General features: G+C 43.9%; 1 protein-coding gene across 3 annotated transcripts in view; it reads left to right on the top strand.

Moving 5' to 3' along the window:
- Positions 1 to 20,853, top strand: part of plekhg5b (pleckstrin homology domain containing, family G (with RhoGef domain) member 5b) — a 73,661-nt gene that overhangs the window by 16,530 nt on the left and 36,278 nt on the right. For all 3 annotated transcript variants that reach the window (XM_030118966.1, XM_030118965.1, XM_030118964.1), the window contains exon 2: positions 7,797 to 7,873. In XM_030118966.1, coding sequence (XP_029974826.1) covers positions 7,797 to 7,873 — 77 coding nt within the window. The remainder of the gene's footprint in view (positions 1 to 7,796; positions 7,874 to 20,853) is intronic.

Consider the following 20,853-nt stretch of genomic DNA (forward strand, 5'->3'; position numbering starts at 1 on the left):
CTCAACTCGTCCACCTGCACACGAGCCTTCTGGTTCTTACTTCTTTAAAACACACATTTTTTGACCTGAAATCAACACGATGTGATTTGTGATTGATACAAATACGTAGCTTGTGTTCATGACATTTTCCGGTACTCTCTGTTCGTTGACTGGAATGTTTTAATGACTTGATCTCACAATTTTTTTTTTCCTCCCACTGACTGTAACTTTGGCTGAACTTGAGTGGATCAGTCATTAGATGAACCCACACAGTGCTGACAGCTCTGATATGGAGACATCAGGTAATTAGTTACCTTTTTGTATGAATAACTTTAAAAAAATAAAGTAACTTCACATGAGGAATCCTTTCCAGTAAACTTGTCCAGCACTGATCTGTTGGATTAAATATTCCTTTAGTGACACAAACTGCAGGGCTGCGCAGTATATCGCAAACGTAGTGTTTTCATGCACTCTGAACAAACGAACGTTGATAATCTCGACGTATTTGGCCGGCTTGGGAGAGCCTTACTGTCCCAGACGCCTGCCCACATCTTCTGCCTTCCTTCTGTTTTCACAAAACATTTCGCTTTCTCTCCGGGGCTTAGATGAAAAGACAGATAGCGCAGTCACACTCTGCTTTCAGCCCAAATAGCTGCTGTGTGAAGGCGTTAAATGAAGCATTTGTACAATTTCTTGACCGAAAACAATAGCTTGGATCACTTTAATCTAAATCATTTTTGGCATATATATATATATATATATATATATATATGTGTATATATATATATATATATATATATATATATATATATATATATATATATATATATATATATATATACACGTATATATATATATATATATATATACATATATACACTATATGTATAGTTCAGCATTTTCTTCCTCTGCATTTAAGCCTTCTGCTTTCAAACTTTTCAGTCTGTTGCTCACCGATGCGGTTATCTCTTTGCCAGCTTTGGTCTGCCCGTATGCCAATCCACCTGCCCGCCATCTGTGTTCTTCTCCCAGGAGTGGCGGGAGGGTGTGTGTGTGTGTGTGTGTGTGTGTGTGTGTGTGTGTGTGTGTTACATTACATTACATTACATGTGGGGGCCGTGGAGGCAGCAGAGGCTCACAGAGCCACGGTGTGGATATGAAGGGAGACGAGTCGAAGGCTGAGCAAACAGGAGAATAAGCTCTCTGCTTCTCGCCGTGCCGCAATGAGACCTCAACAAATAAAAAGGCAGAGTGAAGCATTCTTGGCATTCTTCAAAAGAGAAGGGAAGAAAGAAAAAAAGAAAAGCGTGGAAGGCTCACGGCTAAACGTGCGCTCGACTTTTTCTCGCTTCCCTCCTTAACGGGGAGGTTTGGTGTCGCTCTGAGGTCAAGGGCGCCACGAGCGATGGCTGGAGGCGGAGGTGGTCGGACATTTCTCAGAATTTATGGATGTTCTGTCAGGTTGAAAGTGTAAATCTTCAACCTACGTTTGAAATACGCAGGTACCTGGAAAACTCAGCAGGTTTTGACCCATCATACCTGAGGAGACTGCTTCTGGAAATGAGCTTAACAGCACCCCTACAGGCGGTTTGAGGTACTGCAGCTGTCCTTAGTGAGACCAGACTCTGAAAACCTGGGGAAAAAAAAAAACCTGAACCAGTCTAAACCCAGTTTGAAACTGTCTAAACAAGACTGAGTCCAGTCACAGTTGAGCATACATTCATTGGAAAACAACTTAAGCTCAGTCCAGAGTCAAACTAGAACTCCACAAACCAGTTTACCCAACAGTCTGAAACCAGTTCAACCCAGTTCAGTTTAAACACAGTCAGAAACAGTCAAAAAACGAGTCCAGAAACAAACAGATGATCTGAAGTACTTCAGCTGTTCAGTCAGAAACATGTCGAAGTCTACAATCCCCCTGAATAAACCAAGCTTGAAATCCAAGCACAGTGTAAAAAGTGTCAGAAAGCAGCCCAGTTAAAAAAACGACTGCATAAAACAAAAAAAATAATTCATTTTGAACATATTAGACCAGCATTTTTTTGCTTTTCTTTTCTTATTCAGGTTTTTCCATGAAACACGTTAAATATTGATTTTCTCGTTGGGAAATGCTCATTGATGCAGACACACCATGTGTTGTACCATGTTTGTGTTTTTCACAGATTTCCAGACAGTTGGAAAAAAAATGCTGTAGAAGGTTCACTGAGAAACATTTGGGAGCACTTTTGTGAGAATTTACCAATAAAAAAACCAAAAATGTAACAGTCTGTAATTTCAAAGGTTTATAGGATCTAATATTTTTACTTTTGCAATTGAAAGTGGATTAAACTCTGTACATCTGCGTTGAGATTTTTACGTTGAGCGTACGCTCCATCTTCATCGAGCACGTCCACCACGTTGTGTTTTCCACACTGTGCACGAGCCACTTCTGGATGTTATCAGAGTTTAGAATAACAGTGGAGGGGGGGGGGCTCTCGCTCGCTCGTAATTGGATTTCGGAAAATTTATTCTTCATCAGCTTTTGCCAAAATAGCGTTACGCTGTCACATACATCAGCTAATCCTCATCGTAAAAGCCTTTTCCCTCGCAAACATAAACTATGCATGAATCAGTGTGTCGGCCGAGCCGCCAAATGGGGCCGAATTAAAACGAGATGTCGGTTTAATCTTATATCTTCACTTCCTCATATGGACGACCGCAAACGGTCAATTTGCAGAGTGAGTTAGTGCCTTTACCAGATGCTGTGCTGGCAATTATTCTCTTAGGGGGCAAAAGTCTTACAAAAACAAAGCATCCTGCAAACTTGACGGAGTTCATGGCTAATAATATGTGCATATTCTGTTTCTTTTTGTCCCCAAACAAATACCAGTTCATGCTTGAAGGCTGCAAGTAATTGCTTTTTTCATTATCATGTAATCTCTTCATCTCTTCCTCAGTTTAATTAACTAATAATTTATTATATAAATGTCAGTTTCCAACAGCCTTAGGTTTAGTCTTCCTACTGGTTTATTTCTTTTAAGACATTTGAGTTACAATTATGTAACAAATGAAACTACTTAGCTTGTCAAGAGAACTGTTTCAAGTTTGTCTGCTAAAAAAATAATCATTTTGAGCGGTTAATGTGTTAAAAAGCACCAAAAAGGTGAAGGGTGAACATTTTTGAACCAAATTGTGATGTTTAGTTCCTGTTCCTGGTGTGAGAAGTTACAAGGAAGAGAAAACTGATCCAACACACGACACACAGTGACTCACAACACACAATACTAGGCAGGTGGTTATAATGTTATGGCTGATTGGTGTATGATGCAGTATCACACCACTGGAATACAGAATCGCAGTAGAAATCGTCGGTTACTAAATCTCTTCATTAGAAAAATTCCAGTGTTCCGAAGTGAAGCCTGACAAGAGAGAATGTGAATGAGTAGTGGTGTGTGTTGAGTGTGTGTTGTGTGTTTGAGTGTGTGTGTGTGTGTGTGTGTGTTCTCAGCTCGCCGCTCCTGCTCCGGCTTATTTCTGGGCATCTCATGGGCGTTTTGCCCCAGGCGAGGATGGGATGCACCGCCGCGTCTCTCCAGCTCATTGTCTGCCGTCACGTGTGTGTGTGTAGTGTGTGCGCGCGCACGTGCGCGTGCTCGTGTTTGCTTTTGGCTTAATCAGCAGTGCTGAGTTCAGGAATTCCAGTTCATCAGAGAGAGGGAGAGAAAGAGGAAGAGTCAGCAAGATGTGAGCAAGTAGGAGAGAAGATGGAGGTCAGTCGTACTTACGCAAAATTAACGTTTTTCTTCCGCCAAATAAATCTGATTTCGGTTTTCAGTCTGCTTGTGTTTGGGTTTTGGTCACATTAAAACGATCAGGCATAGTTTACCGGCGATCCAGCAGCCGGAGGAGCGCTGTGGGCTTCTGGGTGGAAACAGCTGCAGGCTGTGGTCAAAACAACGCTGATGAAAGTGGCGAGACTCCACCAAACGATACATCTGCAGGCGTCACCGTCAAAACAGCGAGCCGGGAGTCACTCGGCCCTCCGCGGAGCCGAGGCAGAGCTGCTGCCGGGGTGATAATTGGGCAGCCTCTTTCACTCATAATCAAGTAACTCAAAACAGGCAGGAATACTTGGCCTTTGGAGCATGAACCGGCCTCCAGACCTTCAGATGAACCGGCTTCCACGGCGTGTTTGCTCTTCCACATCCCTGCGACGAGACGCGAGATCACGCCGATGAGGCCAAGAGGCGTTTGTTTTGGTGGAAATCTGCGGCGAGGGAGGTTCGGCCTCTTTTGGGAAGCACTCCATAAAAGCTGGCGGCTCGCTCTGCAAGCCTGCCGCTCGTAAACCCGGAGGGAGCCATTATCCTTGAGGCCCGCTGGCAGAGGCCACGGCCGGAGCTGAGCGCGCGTCTCGGCCTGCTCCCAGGACGAGAGAGAGAGAGAGAGAGAGAGAGAGAGAGAGTTTTTCTGCCTTCCTGGAAGGTGCTGGAAGTCTGACAGAGCGCTTCGGGCTTCGGTTGGACTGTTGAAAAGTTCTCAGCCGAGGCTTTCGAACCAAGAAATGAGTGTTGGATGTTTGTAAACATAACAGCGTTCGTCTTTCTGGAACCTGGAACTCCACTTTGGACCTCCCTGGTTCGATACATCCTGCTCTTCATCAGTACACTAAAGCGGCTGACTTTCCTAACATCAGAACGTCGGCCTGGTAACCTTTGTCCTGAGTGGAAGCACCGCAGTGCCTCAGTGCCTCAGTTCAGCCTCACGGGGTTCGAACACGGCTTTGGGCTCCTGGTCTTGTTTTCACTACCATAAAGTGAACTCACTGTAGACGGGCTGACCCTTACCTTCCCGGCGGGGAGGCCTCGGGCTCGGAGGAATGCACCAATTACAGTGTTTTTCCCTCTTCCTCACGAGCACCTTCTGACCCGCGGCTGTATCTGAAGCCAAGTGGATGACTCAAGGTGACTTGTTTCCGCTGGACGGCTCAGAAGAAGGCTGCACAATTTTATTCTTAGGTTTTCTCAGTGAGTAAAATGGTGAATGACACATGACACTCTGCTAAATTCTATAAATATAAAACATATATGCAGGTAATGATTTGTGTCAAAAGAAGTGTAGGTGGTTATTCTGAGATTTTTGAGATGAAATCGCTTTCGAACTTGATGTCCATAAAAATGGATGCATTCACGATCGCTGTGTAAAACACATTGTTCTCTGTGGTGTGGTTTCAACACAAAAACTAACAACAGCACCCACTAGTGGCTGTACATGGTTTTCAGTGTTTCCATTGTTACTGTGTAACATATTTTTTTCAGAATTTTACCATAGGAACTTTTCTGAAATGAAAATGCAAAAAATGTACGCATTTTCAATTGAAACGTCACGTAAACAAGCCTCGGATCATAGAAATGCATTTTGTAGAAGTTTTGCTGTGTTGCTGGTGAAGCTGCTCCAGTGTGGAGGTCATAGATGAGGGGGTGAATCCCTCCTCCGCACGTTGTGACAGTAATTGGCATAGGGTTTCAAAATTTCGGGAATTTTCAGAGTTGGAAACTTTCCATGGAAATAAACGGGAATATATGGGAAGAAACGGGAATAAATAATACATTTACAAAACTGAAGGTTGGCCCTAAACAGGGAACTTAAATATAGTTGGGGGGAATGTATTGTAGCATAGTCTTGGCTAAAACAACCAGATTTTAATGCAAGTACACTCCTCAATCACATGCACACAGCACACTGCTTACTGCAGGGCTACTGAGGCCACGCCCCCTACATGCACTGTGCATTCCTCCATCACATGCACAGGTGATTTCTTGAAGCCTGGAGGCCACACTTTTCGTCTCAAAGCACAAGACTATTGAAGCCACACATTTGAGCCGCGGACTATATAAAGTCAAGTAAGTTTTGATAATATCGTGAGGTGAATATATTGACCAAAGCCCTGTTAACTTGATAATATTAAATGAAAATGTATTAATACAGTTGCAGAAGCTAACTGGCTCGCTGGTATGTTAGGTGCAAAATGAAAGCTATTTTTCATTTCATTGAGCATTTAAGAGGCTAGCTAATGATGGTGGTAGCTACCTCAAATTTGATGCCGTTTCTTCTGCAGATTGGGTGGGAGGGGTGAGTATTTACTCAACTTTCATGTTTTGGTTGTTCATAAAAATAATTGTTCATACAAGAAAAAAAACTGAAGTTCTACTGAAATAAATCTGTTGAAATGTCATGTTTTTGTATTATTTTGCATGGATGTCTGAATGACAAAAAATATTTACATTTATGTTTGGATATGATACAGTTTGTTTAAATTACCCCCATTTTCCAGTTAATTTCCATAAATTCCCATAATTCCCATAATTCCCATGGAAAGTTTCTGGAAATTTTCCGGAAACTTTCCGCCCCTTTGCAACCCGAAATTTGCATCATGTGAATAATGCTATGTGGTTTATTCTTCTAAATAACAGTGCTCTTTCTCTCGCCCCTGATCTATAGCAGCTGTCTCTGGGCTTCAACTAGACTTTATTTGTGTATTTTTTCGTTGGTTTTTGTGTATTTGATTTCCACTCGGTTGCTTGTTGCTGAGTAGTTAAAGTTGTAAGCTGATTAAATTGTTTTAGATGTGTCAATTGCAGTTTTTTGGTGAATCATTCACACTTTTTGCTTTTGTGGTTATGTATATTACAATGGTGACATTGAGATATATTGTGCAGTCAGATTAGATATTATTGATCACAGTCTGTACAGCAGTTCCATTTTACAGGCATTGCACCATAGATTCGACTTGTTTTTCCAGTGTTTGCCCTTCATCCTGACACTGGAATTTAAACCCAGGTCTCAGAAATTCAAGGTCAAGATTTAACCTCATGCACCTCTAGGAGGAGCTGCATTTATGATGTGAACTTCAGCAAAACATTTCTCTGAATCGTGAGCAAAATAAAATAATAAAATAGCGAAAATTAAGTCTTGTAGCTGTTAATATAGAAGTATGCCAACTAAAAGCCACTCTGAAAAGTTTTCCTTCTCAAATATAAACCTTATCGGCCGATCTCAGCTCTTCCTTGTTACTTGTGATTTAACGCTGGTTTTTTTATTGGTGGCATTAAAATAAACGGGTCGTCTGAGCTCGCTCCAAAGGATTTTACAACACAGTCTTGCTTTGCTTAGAAATTTGAGACGTCTTAGCGAGCACCTTCACTGTCCGAGTCCCCGGCCTCCTTTCATTGCTTTCTTTATTTCCTCCTTGCTGCACGTGCGCTCGCTGTTTTTCTCATTACGCAGACATAAATATTGGTGCGCTCAGGGTCTCTTGTTATGATATTTTTATCTTGTGTGTACATGGAGAAGATGGAGGTATAAACACTGCCTTTTATCAAACTCTGAATGCAACCGGCGGAGGAAGATTTTCGAGGTTTATTTGACAACGGTGATTTGTTACTGCGCAGTGGAGTGCAGCGAGCGACGGAGTGCACTTTGCCTCAGAACGCCGAACGGGGCTTCCTCCTCTCATTCGCTCCATTTTCTTCCTGCGCCTTTCGCTCGTTACTCCTTTCCCTCTGATCTCCTCCCAAAAACACACCCAACCCGTTTCCTTCTGTTTACCTTTCCTTTAAGCGAAGTCTTTTACCAAAGTTCTCTCCAAATTCATTACACTTCACTCTCCAGCCTCTTTCTTTTTCTTTTTTTTCACTTCCATCTTCTTATAAACACAGGCGGTTTGACCAAGAAAGGTGTGTTAATGCATATACAGCCGGCTGGGTGGCGGCGTTCAGCGTGTTTTAGTGCTAAAGAGGCAGAGATGTCAAACTGACCCCGTGGTGTTGTTGTTTCAGATGACAAGCCCGTCCAGGAGGACGACGGAGTGGCGTGCCAGCACCCCGACTGTCCCGACCGCAGGAGGGCCTCCAAGGTAAGACGTTAAAATAAAAAAAAAAAAAAAATCCATTGAATTGTTGCACCAGTTTACCTATTTCGCTGGAAAACGTCATGTAAAGGAGCGGGCCGGTCCTGTTTTCAGGCCAGCAGCTCACACCCGTGTCTACGATCCTCTAGATCCTTCTAACCACGGTCTTGATGGCTGGTTCTCCTAACCTTCATCCAGCAGGATGTTATTCTAACCATGATGAGAGAGATCCTCTGGCATTAACAGTGTAGTCACTGAAACCGCAGCGAGGTTTCTCCAACTTCAACAAGTACTTATCTCAACCTATACCACAGTCTTTGAGGAACCAAACAAGTTGTTTTGCCTGATCGGACCTATTTTCCTGATTTGCACTGGTTTTTGAGGGACCTGACGAATCATGGTGAGAGGGACATCAGATAAATGTGTCATTTTGAGGGCTGCTGTGTGATTACATGGCTTTAACTCTGCAGTTTCTAATATAAGATAAGTAAATGTCTTCATTTGAAGAAGCACTCACCCTGGCCTTTGGAGCTCTCTTCAAGCTTTTCATCCTGACTGCTTATCTCCAGAGGATTTAGTCTCGTTACAGTGATCAGACAAAACTGTGAGACTGTTCAGAATTCAGGGAGATCGGTTGAATTTAAACTGTTGAAATTGCAGGATCGTAAGTTCCTGGAGGGACTGACGAATGCGTTACAGTGTGGGCTTAAAATGGCCTTAAATGCAAAATAACATATCTTTTGAAAGCGTAGTATTAATGTATTAACATGGCTTTACCTGCAGTTGTTTGTTTGTAGTAATTTCTTTTAAGATTTTTAAAAAAAAAAAAATTTCACAAAGGTGGAAAAAAATTCACACTGGGAAAAAGAATTCCCATGACCCCCAGACTTTTCTCTCTACTTAAGCTCTCTGGTGCCCCCTAGGAGAAGCCTATATTATTAAAAATAATAATAGTCATGCTAAAATGTAGATGTATTTGTCCCTTTAATTCTGGTTTAATACATTTTCATTTTTTAATCACTATTAATCTTCTGCTCCTTTTTTTTTTTTTTTTTAACATTTTTGCTGTCTTTATTCTCATCACCTTGTCAGTCGTCTATGCAGAACTTTAAATCCTCGTACCTGCTTGTTTGTTGCCATCTTAATGAAGTCTGACTCATTTAAGCATCTGGCACTCACTGCATGTCACCGGACAGTATTTAGTCCTCCTTGTGTTGTATCAGACCTTATAAAAGGTGAAGCAGAGTGGAAAAAGCGGCTTTTTTTTTTTCTCTATTAGGTGTTAAAAGGGGCGTGAGTCTTGCGGCTGTGTGTCTGGCCACCAGACTGTGAAATGAATTATTCCTTTGAAGCCACCGGTTTCTGAAAATGGGAGTCTGGCCAGAGGAGCGAGGGAAACCGACATAGTGTCTGGTCTGCCTGTCAGTCGCTCTGGGATGTTTTGGTTTGTCTGCTTCGCCCCTGACGTCTCCCTCCTGCCACCGGAGCCGGGCATTAGGCGGATTTTCCCCTATTGAATGGCGACGGTGTCTCCTCCTGCTGTCTTCTCTGTGGAAACAATGAAAAGGAAAGATGACAGAAAGACGGCATTCTGAAGTCGCAGAGCATGTAGCGAGAGGGAGACGGTTATATATAGTTTCTCTCCATGGTAACTGAGAATAATAAAGAGAGGAAGGGGGGGGGGGCTGTCGAAGCGCTTAACTCAAACTATCCGAGTTGCCTGCAGCTCGCGTTCTGAGTCTCCAAAATCTGCTTTTCCTGAGAGGATGGAGTCACTTCTTGATCACAATCTGGCCCCTCTCACATGACAGAGTCCGTCCTGCTGTTCAGCTTTGTGCGTGCAGAGTTATGAACAAGGCTGGTTGCTTTCTGCTGTTAGGAACAATGTCTTTACGTAAGAAGATTATGGAAAAAAAACTCCAGCATGTGGACTGGGATGGGTGATATTTTCATGTCCATATTGTAATTCCTATTGTTTTGGGGTGGTCATCCATCCATCCATCCATCCATCCATCCAATCAGAGGTGTCCTATTTAGATGCCTCGACCACCTCAACTGGTTTCTTTCAAGAGTAGCGGCTCTCCTCTAAAGTCTCTCTCTCTCCGGTCGAGCTCCTCACTCGGCCCAGACCGAGGCCCGCCACCCTGCAGAGAAATCTCATTTCAGCCGCTTGCATCTATAATCTGATTCTTATGGTCGAGCCCCAAAGTTCAGGGTGAGGCTGCAGAGCGACGTCGTCCTTCCTCATTACCGCGGTCGACCTCACAATCCCTTTTCCCATCACTTCTGAACAAGACCCCCCCCTTGTGGTAGGTCAGCCCCACCTTATCCGTAGTATTACTAAAACCTGAGGACCCCTGTAACTATCAGAATATTTACTTAGGGGCTCTAACAATATAACGGAGTATCCTTGGGCAAGGCACCGAATTCCAAATTGCTCACGGCGGTGGGATCAGGCTCTTTGCATGGCGCCCCCCCCCCCCCCCCCCCCCCCCCCCCCCCTCCTACGGTGTGCGAATATGAGCAAATGGGTGAATGCAGCACTTTGTTCACAGGATTACATTCATCAAAGCCTGATGTAAGTAAAATCTGTTTAGCGTTCAGTCACTGAGACTTATATCGAGGCTGCAACTGTGTGTTTCATGCATGGAGAAGAAAATTATGCAGATATGACAGGTTTGTTCATACAGCAGCACTCGAACACGGTTCAGTAAGCTTTACAAGAGTTTAGAAATGCATTAAAACTATAAAATGATGCTAAAGTTGTCATCAGAGATCCCCAGAGTTGCTCAAGAAAGCTGGCTTCTTTTTTTTTTTTTTTTTAGGTCTCGATACATGTAGAATCCATGTTTCAAGCCTTTTTTAATACATTTTTTTAAGAGTCTGGGTCTACTTTGAAAAAGCCTGTCTGCCTATAACTGGAAGAAATCCTGATATGTTTTAGAGAGCCGATGTTGGGTGGAAAAAAAAATCCAGGTGGAGTTTAAAAGCTGATTCCGTCTTAAGGACTGCAGATGTGGCGAGCAGGTCTTATGTTTGGCACACAGGTTTATCTTGAAGGGTCTGTTTTTTCTGTTTTAGAAATGTGGAAAAGGAAAGTATCATACGCTTCTCTTGGTTGAGTTTTCCCTCAGAGTTCTGACTTGTGGCCTTCAGTGGTGATTACACTCTTGGAAAAAAGACAAGTCTGTCGGGCAAAATCATCTTCCAGATGAAAAGTTCTCTGGCTAAGCAAATTGATATTTTCTTAGAGAGTCTGTTGAAGTCAGAAACACCACTTTATGTGATTTAATTTAGCAAAACAATAAAACAGAATGGGTGTAATCTTCGTTTTATTTCAGCTCGGTGTCTGGAAGCGTTCCCCATCTGTTTGATCAGTTCTCAGTAAAACGAGTGAAATGACTCCGTTCAGTGGAAAGATTGCTTTTCTAGATGAGTCAGTGAGGTTTCTCACTTTACGCTGTTGCATAATGACCGATCGGTTTTACTACTTCCAACACTTGCTCTTCCCCCGCTCTGGTCTTGTAAAGAAGGAAATACACAGAGATGTCGCAATTCATAAAATTTCTGCTGATTTTATCAGCAGTGAAGAGTAAAAATCTCCCTCATGGTCCATATGATGAACATGCATTGAGGGATTTTCCCATTAAAACTCCGTTCTTCCTTCCTGGTTGTTGCTCAGCTGTTGCACATGTTGCCTGTGGCATGTTTTAAACAGCAGGGGGCAATGTCATAGAAGGCCTGACCTCCGGGACTTTCTCCTCTGCTTCTGTTCCCCTCAGCAGCTCTTTCTCTCAGCGGGTTGCTCGACTGGTCAGAGACGCATTTCTAGGAAGAATCCGAACATAAATATACCCCTCGACTTTCACCTGCTCCGCCCTCCCAACAGATTTAGACACATCAAAGAAAAAAGCTTTTTCTGTGCCCAAAAAAATCAGGAGGAGGAAAGTATGAAACTTTAATATTTCACTTTAACAGTTTTTGAAGCCGCTCCGAACACTCTCTTTGAAAACGCTGGCGGCTTGGCAGCAGGACACAGAGCAGACACAAACAGCGATGCAGAGAGGCTCTCAGGCCGGCCCCGCGCCGCGTCTCAACCTTTTCATTCCCAGACGGGCCTGTCCTCGGTCCTCCTCCTGCCATATATCAGCTCCCGGCGGGACTGCGACTCCTCCAGACGCAGCTCGGCCGGCCGGGACCACAATGAGTTCACCTGCGCCGCAACTTGGTGGAATCAAACAGTGTGTCGCCCTGTTCTCCTCAGCTCCGTCACAGTGTTACGCAACAGTGCTCGGAGGGTGAAACACCTCAGTTCACCTTCACGCTGCGATCCGTTCATGTTCCTTGAAAGCGTGCTGAAATAGCTGGCAGATTTCTCTGGTGTTTGCACTTCCTTTTATACCAGCTGGTGTAAACTAATGAGGCGTTGCTTTTAAAATAGCTGCAGCTTTTCCTTCATCACTGTGTTTATCCTGCTCTCCGATAAGCCCACAAGCTGCAAATAAGCGGCTGACTGTCAAAATGTCTTGTTTGGTTAGTGTTTTTGTTAATTATTAACATGAAGCAGCTTCAGATCTGGTTAGATTCTCATATAGCATGGAAAACTGACATGGCATTGTGGGTCCAATCTTGCTCATATTCGCACATGCATAACGCAAAAATCGCAAATAACAAAAAGTCCATCCTGGTTTAAAGGAATCTTCTTATTTTGGTTCCTTTTAGCATGTTCAGGTCTGATTCTGACTACTTCAGAGAAGACAAAGCCCTGATCCCCCCCCCCGTGTGATCTCTGGCGCCCTCATCAATGGCAGCCGCTGGCCGGGAACCACACTGCTGAACCAACAGTACTAATTCAAAGCCGTCGTCGTCAAATACACACATCAACCCAGTGTGTGACACAAAGAGACGCTCGATCTGAAGCCTGTGTCTTCCTTTTCTGACGTCTCAGAGCGAACTGAGCCGGAGAGCTTGCCCTTGGTTTAACAAGTGGAGATAAATTGTAAAATAAATTAATGAGAGCAAGTAGGTCCTAAAATGACTGTTTTTGAGAAAATGCAAACAAAAAACTGCCCCGTTGTGCCTTTAAACTACCCAGGCCGATGGGATTTTCATAAATAATTAGGAATAAATTATATCAAATAAAGCACAAGCAAAAAAGAGAAGTATGACCTCAGGTCTTGGTCCAGTTCCTTGTTGACAGCAGGTTTTTATGATACTTTAATTCTCAATGTAACTAAGGATCCACTTTATCTTTCCTGTTGTTATTGTTTTAGAAGTGAACCCGAGCTAATGGATGTGAATACTTCCACAAAAGCCTCCCACATGTGTTAGCAGAGTTTTTGTTGTCCCATTTAGGTTATTATTTATTTATTTATTTTACGTTTAAGTTTCACTGTGCCGCAGGGATTAAAAAAAAAAAAAACCCTTGGCTTCAGTCCAATTAAAAGATGACGTTGAATCCAGCGTTATGTCTTGGCCGCGGTGGCGGGATTCGTTTCAGATCAGGCTGGTTAGCGCTTCGTGCTAGTCTGAGCTTGCTCGCTGGATGGATGCTCCCTCATTATCCCCGATGGCTTACTACTACCACCACCACCACCCCCCCCCCCCCCCCCCCGTCAGCTCTGACAGGATCAGACACGACGGATCATAAGGTGTGGGTCGCCCCGGAAACGGGCCCCTCCCGACCCAAACAGCTGGAGGTGCAGGGATAACGTGGAGAAACTGGTGGAGGCGGGGGGGCGGGGGGGGGGGGGGGTTGACGGATGAGGACCCGTTTCAGTCAGCTGATTCTCTTTCTGCCTCCGTAACACCTTCCCGCCTGTTTCGGCACACATTTCGGATTGGTGTGAATGAAAATTTGAGAGAGGGAGATAGAAGTGTTTGCAGTCAAGTCCGACGGCGACTGGATTTGTGATAAAAAATATTTGTAAGAGTACTTGTCTAGTTTTACCCCGGATGTTCGTCCTGCCGCCACCGAATTTCTGACTCACTTGTGCCGTTACTCAAGTTTCTGTTCTAAGGTATTGGCATTACTTTCTGAATAACTTGTGTTCTTTGGCGATAACTGTGTCGTAGCGGTGTGACAATAACACTGAGTTTAATACACTCGTCTAATCATCAAGAGTTGAGTGAAATAATAACTGTTGAGACAACAGGTCAAGTCAGTACATAATCTAATAATCAGCTCGATGAGCAGGACAACAGAGAGACAGCAGCTCTTCTCCGCGTCTCGTAAAAGTTTGCAGTTGTGCAAGAGTCACTCACGGATTACTCCAGGCGCTTTGACGTCAGAGTTTCTCGGGAAGATCTGACATCATTTTAAAGTGAAGAGATGAAAATGACCCGTCTGCATGAAGCAATCGGGAGACTGCAGCTTTTCTTAAAATCAGTGAATGAATCAAATATTATATATATTTATATCCTTTATATATATATATATATATATATATATATATATGTGTGTGTGTGTGTATATATATATATATATGTATATATGTATATATATGTGTGTGTGTGTGTGTGTGTGTGTGTATATATATATATATATATATATATATATATATATATATATATATATATATATATATATATATATATTCTTCATGATTGATCGTATCAGTTTGTGGGAAACTCTCAGCTTATCCACCGTCTCTGTGTTTTCTGGACAAATGTGAGGTTATATGGATTTTATGACACCCAGTTGCTTGAATTATTGTATTTGTTCTTTTTTTAAGTGGAGGTGTGATACATCACTCTCATTTTGCTGTTCCCTCTGCCTCTTCTTCATTCTCCTTTTTCTGGTTCTGCCACTTTTGTCCCCATTCGGTCACATATCGTGACTAATCCTTTGCTGATATGTTTGCTGAATTAATATATTAGTCAGACTGGAATACATTCACATGATGTAGTTCACGTGTGTTTGACTCATCAAATCGTCAGATCAGTCTTTTTCCATGCGCATTTCTCTTTCTTTTAACTTTCTAGACAGAAGCCGACACACTGGATCTACTGACCCAGCACCGCCTCCGACTCTCTGCTCGGGTGAAAACTCTCTCCTATGTGACAGTGACGGGGACCTGCTAAATAAACTCACTCATTGGGCTGCATGCCCGCTTTCTCTATCTGTCAGGTCTGCAGAGATTCACTTCTGCAGCAAAGGCCGCTCAGCGTTCCTAATTTGTCTTCCTCCTCTCACGGTCTTCTTTATTTTTTTGGATCTTTTTTTTAACCGTTTCCAGTAAATGTCTAAAAAGGGCAAAAATGCCATGATCATACCCAGAGTTATGTATTTTCTCTCTCTCTTCTTGAGAATGTTTCCAGTGTCCTCTAGAGAAAGTTGTCACAGCTGATTTATCCCTGTACAGGAAAACACACCATGTTCGTCATCTTTACTCCGATTGCCGCCCAGATGCATAGCATTTCCTCACAGCTTGCGTTGTATTTTAGTACATTGAAGGAACTGGAGACGCTAAATGGTCTTCAGATTGGTTTTTCTGGGAAAAAATGCTGAAGGACGTGACCTCAGCTCATACTGTAAAGTTCTTGGAAAGTTTACTTTATGAAGTAATGCAAGCCGGCTAATGGAAACGGCGGCCTGAAATACTCTGACGGCTCGAGAGACGCTTGGAGCTGAAGACTGATTCTGCGAGGAAAAGTTACCTAATGACCGTTGAGAAGCTGGTGCTAATTTGTTTTTTGAAGGAAGGGTGATTGGGTATGTCCTTTTCCAGCGACCCGTTCCCCGCTCCGCCGTCGCAGACGAAAACATCCACGCGTATAGCCGCTTAATAGACCTGGAGCAGAATGGACGGTCGGAGGCTCATTGTGATTGCAGTTGCTGTGTTTTACTTGCAGACGGGGGAAAAACAAGCCAGCGGAGTTATGCGGTCCTGTTCGGAGCTCCCCAGTGTTTAGTTCCCCCTGTGGGACTCCGCAGAGCTGTTTTGTCCAAAAATTCGCCACATGTGAACCTTAACTGCGTCTATTTGGGTGGAAAAATCCCGTCAGGATCAGACTGGCTGCTTTTCTCTGGAATTGTAACTCACTGCTGTTGATTCACTCTTAATCATCTCCTCATTACAGTCCAGTGTGCTTCATGCCAGACCAGTCCATGACGTCCACACCTTACTTAAAGGCACAAATGTATATGAATGAACAAAGTAGTTAATTTTGCGTTGTTATACTCATGTACAGTTTAATTTAAAGCGTTTGTGTCGGACTGGCTTCCAGTGTTGTGGCTATTCTCCTCGTCAGTCGTTTGGTCATTTGAAAACGCCTATTTCTTTTTTTTTTCATGGTAAACAGTGATTGTGCAGCATTTTTCAGCAAATCATAGTTCTCCGGCCTCACTCCTCTCACCAGACGCAAACATTCACACTCCATCCATCTCCCCCCAACTCTGGTGTTTCCCATGGATCTCTCTGTTCCCCGATCCGCTTGCTCTTCATCATCTGGCTTCTCATCCTCGGCCAAATTTCCCTAAATACCATGTTCAGTTTCATTGCTACGCGAATGATAAACAGCTTTACCTTTTCATTAAAGCCAGCCTCGTCCTCCCACCCACCTGCCTCCGCGACTGCAAATGTTGGTTTTCCTGCATCACAAACTTTACAGGATATCTCACTGACGTTGGTTTTTCATTCGTCTTCTTTGGTTCCTTAGTTATGGTTGTAAAGATTTTCACTGAACAATATTACATAGACAGCGTAGCTTTGCAGGAGTGTCCCATTAAATCAAATCTAAAGTTCTGATTGTGAACGGTGTGATTTTTATCGCGGGCCGACCTGTCCTCGTCTGGCTATAAGTCATCTGGATGAAAATCATCTGCGTCGCTGCAGACTAAACATCGGTGGAGAGACTCAGCTGTTCTGACTCTGCGTGTTAAATGATGATGTTATTATTTAGTTTATGCTGCAAACATTGCTTATCCTGTCTGCGGCAGGAATCTCCTTCCTGTGCTGGGTCCTCGCTGATATTCCTGTGTTTATGCAGACGTTTCTCTGCTGAGCGGTGCGACTGCCGCCGTGCACAGCCGCACACTGCCGCCGTGCACAGCCGCACACTGCCGCCGTGCACAGCCGCACACTGCCGCACACAGCCGCACACAGCCGCACACAGCCGCACACAGGCTGCATGTGTGGCGAGACACTCGGGAGTTCTTCTGCCCGGCTCTCCTTTTCTTTTTTCTTTTTTTTCTTTTTTTTCCAGGCTTTTGGGACTTGTTGTGTCCTCAGAGAGAAGTTGATGACTGTGAGCCGCTGGCTCATTTTTACGTCAAACCACCGTCACCCAATCCCAGCGGAGAGACCGAAAAGGAATATCGTATGAAAAAAGAAAAAAAAGAAACGCTCAATTCCAGAGAAAGGGGGGAAAAAACAGGCATGTTGTGTATGTGGTTTACTTTCCTCGGAATGTAGAGAAGGTTCGTTATTAATTTTGCCTCAAGCATTTCCATACACGCACGTGCACGTGCACGTGCACATACACATACACAGAGAGCCGTCCTACTTTATAGTCCATCAGTGGTGCTCGAGCCGTCTTCATACCTCCGTGTGTGAACATGCAGACCTCGCAGAAGGTTTGCATGTTCTTCCTGTGCGCAGCTTTTCTCCACTCCTGCATCTCCTGGCAGGCCAACGGCGGTCCGGATTGGTTTTGTGGTTTCTTTAAGTGCATGGGGCTGATTGTCTGGCTCCGAGTTGGCACTGAATAAACTGGCAAGCGGTCCAGGGTGTATCCCGCCTTCCAGCCAACGCCGGCCGGCTCCAGCAAACACATTACCCTCATCTGGATAAAGTGGATGTAGAAGATAATTGGATGAACGGGCAGACGTTGATGCCAGTTGCAGCTTGGTGGAGGCAGAGAACTGTGTGTAGTGTGTAGTGTGTGTAGTGTTTGGTCACACTATTGGGCGATTCCTGTTCAACGACAACATTTTGAAAATGACATGACATAAATGATGTGACTGTCCCACTACACCAGATCCAAGACTGCGGAGGCCACTGGAGTACAGAGAAGTCATTGAGTCTTGAGATGTATTCCTAAAAGCTACCTACTTTTTATTGACTCGGTTCACTCCTCATGAAAACAGGTCCTTCTTTAGGACCCAAAATACTGCATTTCAGTTCGAATCTCATTGTTTCCATGTACATTTTTATCATTTGACCAAATTCTATAAACATGTGGCATACTGGACACTTTTAGAACATACATTAAGCAATGAAATTTTCATAACTTCCACAAATATGCTGTGTGCAGAGCTAAAAGTGCTTGTGGGTTCATTATGGAAGTATTTTTTTTTTGGCAGGAAGAAGGTCGGGATGGCTTATAAAGTTTAAAAAAGGTGTCAAAACAGCAGTGGGAATCCTTCCATGGCACTCACACAAATATATAAGATTTGTCAGAAAGGTCTGATGCTGCCAGATCTTCTGTTTGGACAGTTAGAAAGTCATTCAACTCATCCACACCAGTTTCTTTCACATGCTTCCACAAAAGCATCAACCTACACTAAAGTTTGTTTTAAGTGAACCAAACCACGACCGCAGTCTATTCGTCTTGTGTGTATATAAAATGACTTGTTATATTTTGCCGTGAGACATCCCCAACAGTTTCTAGGTGAAGGGGGGTGGGGGGGATGCCGCCAGGCTGTCCGTCAGGAAAAGAAAATCGGCTTGACAGACGTCCAGCAATAACAAACAAGCTGACCTCTGTATGTCCATCCATACAATGTCTCCTCAGGAAGTACAAACACCAGAAAGTGTGTGTGGTGTGGGGCGCAGAGGTGGGGGCATTTAACCAGCGCCGGCACATTGACCCCCTGGAGCACGGCGGTCAGGAAGCAGCATGGCGGCAGACAGGGGAATAACAGGAAGAGGGTACCTGACTGATGCTCCGATGGAAGCGGCCTTGTGCAGGCCGACCAATTTAACAAGGGTTCAAAGACTTAAGAGGGGACCTCCAGCGGTGAGACGGGTTGAGAAAACAACCCTCTTCTCTCCCTCCCTTGCATGCGAAGTGGCTTCTCTTGGCAAATCCTCTTCTAATTGTTAGTTGCGAGCGCTTTTGAGGAGGTAAACAAGCCCTGCTTAATGAAACGTGTGGTGAGTGGCAGTATTTACAGCTTAGCCGGAGAGACACGGGGGGGGGGGGGGGGGGGGGGGGGGGGCGTTAAGGTTTGAAAAGTGTCTGATTTATAATGCGTTACTGTTAAGGAAGCATTTAATGCTTCCGAAGAACCTCCAGCAGCGTCATTTGATTGAATGTTTGGCTTTGATCTGCTTCATTCTTTTTCTCACATCAGCATCCGTGTTATCCTAATGCACACGTTTCCTTTTGTCCCCCCCCCCCACCCCTTTGGAAATGAAATCACAGCTGGGGGGGGTTAATGCATAGGTCAGGCATCAAGGGAAGGTCACTTATGTTCACCACTGCAGTCTTTTCCTCCGACAATGGCGCCCCCGTCGGGTACTAATCCTTTAGAGTAATTGCATCGCTGCTGTCCGCTCTTTAAATATAGCCTCCTAATTAAGGCGAACAGTGGGAGGCGCCAGGGTTCAACAGGTTGGCTTGTTTTGAAGATACGACACAAGAAACGGTGGGGCTGGGGTATTAAAATCTACCCCTCCACTCCCCCCCCGGCCCCCCGCCCCACCCCACCCCAGCTCCTACTTCATACTTCTCTTTACGTTAAGCATGTGCTGCAGACTCGGGGGTCTTAACTGTTTCTTGTGAGTGAGCTAATTGTGGGGGGTTTAAACACGGCTCATCTCGGATTAACCTGAATGACAAAAGAACAAAGAGGAGTGGGCTGAATGTTTGCGGTCGGACTGTAATAGAACATTTTAGCTGTAAATCACGCTGAGGCTGTGCCCTCCCACACACACACACACACACACACACACACACACACACACACACACACACACACACACACACACACACACATTACAGATGATGACTGTTTTCATGTTAGACCGTTGGTGATTTGTTACATTCAAGCGCCACTGCAGTGTCTCACCGTTCAGGGTGAGGATTCCACATTTGTTGTGAAACTTCAAACTTTTAAAGGCAGATTCAACACGTAAAGCAGTAAATAAATGCATTGAAGTATGAATAATAGATGATTTTTTTTTTTCCTTGGGGGTTGGCTTAAATTGCTCGACTGTCAGAGGTATTTAAAGATGCTTAAATAGGAAGTTAAATGTAAAAATATTATGTTAATTCACACTTTTCTCCCCCAAAACAGATCTTGCACGCGCAGCACCTATTCCATCGTGTCATTTCACTGAGTTTGGAAGAAACCGGAAGGAAAAACATGCCTAACGTTGGTCAATCGTAGAGCTGCGCAATGTGTTGCATTATGCGGTCGTCTGGATATACGTGCACGTAGGGCGAAGGACTGATTGAGCTCATAAATTATGTGTAATGAAATGCAGTCCAATCACAGCTGGTGCAGTTTAGGGGTGAGAGAGATACAGCACTTGGGTTTGGAAGATATTAACATCAAGTGTTTGTATTTATTGCAAATTAAATCATTGTTTCAGTACAGTCAGTCCAGTAGAAGGTTTCTTCTCTTCTTGCTTCTAAACCTGAGCTGAGATCATTTGTATTTTCTTTGTGAAACCTCCTTAAAAAATCCCAGAAAACCTCTTTTGATGAGTTTTCATTACATGAGAATGAGATCACCGTTTTATTAATACTGACATGCAAAAATAGCAGATTGTACCTTTTAGATAAAACGCATTCAAACGGCTCATCGGTTGGTTTTCCAGGTCCCACCTTATCTCTTAAGCCGTCTATTTCAGGAACAGAGCATTTCAGATTTTTTAGTATTTCCCAACTCGCCCTCTTTCACAAACTGTTTATTTAATTTCATAACTGACCCAGACTGAACTGAGGCCACGCGTAAATCCGCGAGCGCGTCCGCTGACAGATTTACCTCTCATTCTTTCCCCCTGGTCAGCACTTCTGAAAGAAACCCAACTGAA

Source organism: Salarias fasciatus, chromosome 20, assembly GCF_902148845.1.
Source record: "Salarias fasciatus chromosome 20, fSalaFa1.1, whole genome shotgun sequence".
In the NCBI taxonomy this organism is placed as follows: Eukaryota; Metazoa; Chordata; class Actinopteri; order Blenniiformes; family Blenniidae; genus Salarias; species Salarias fasciatus.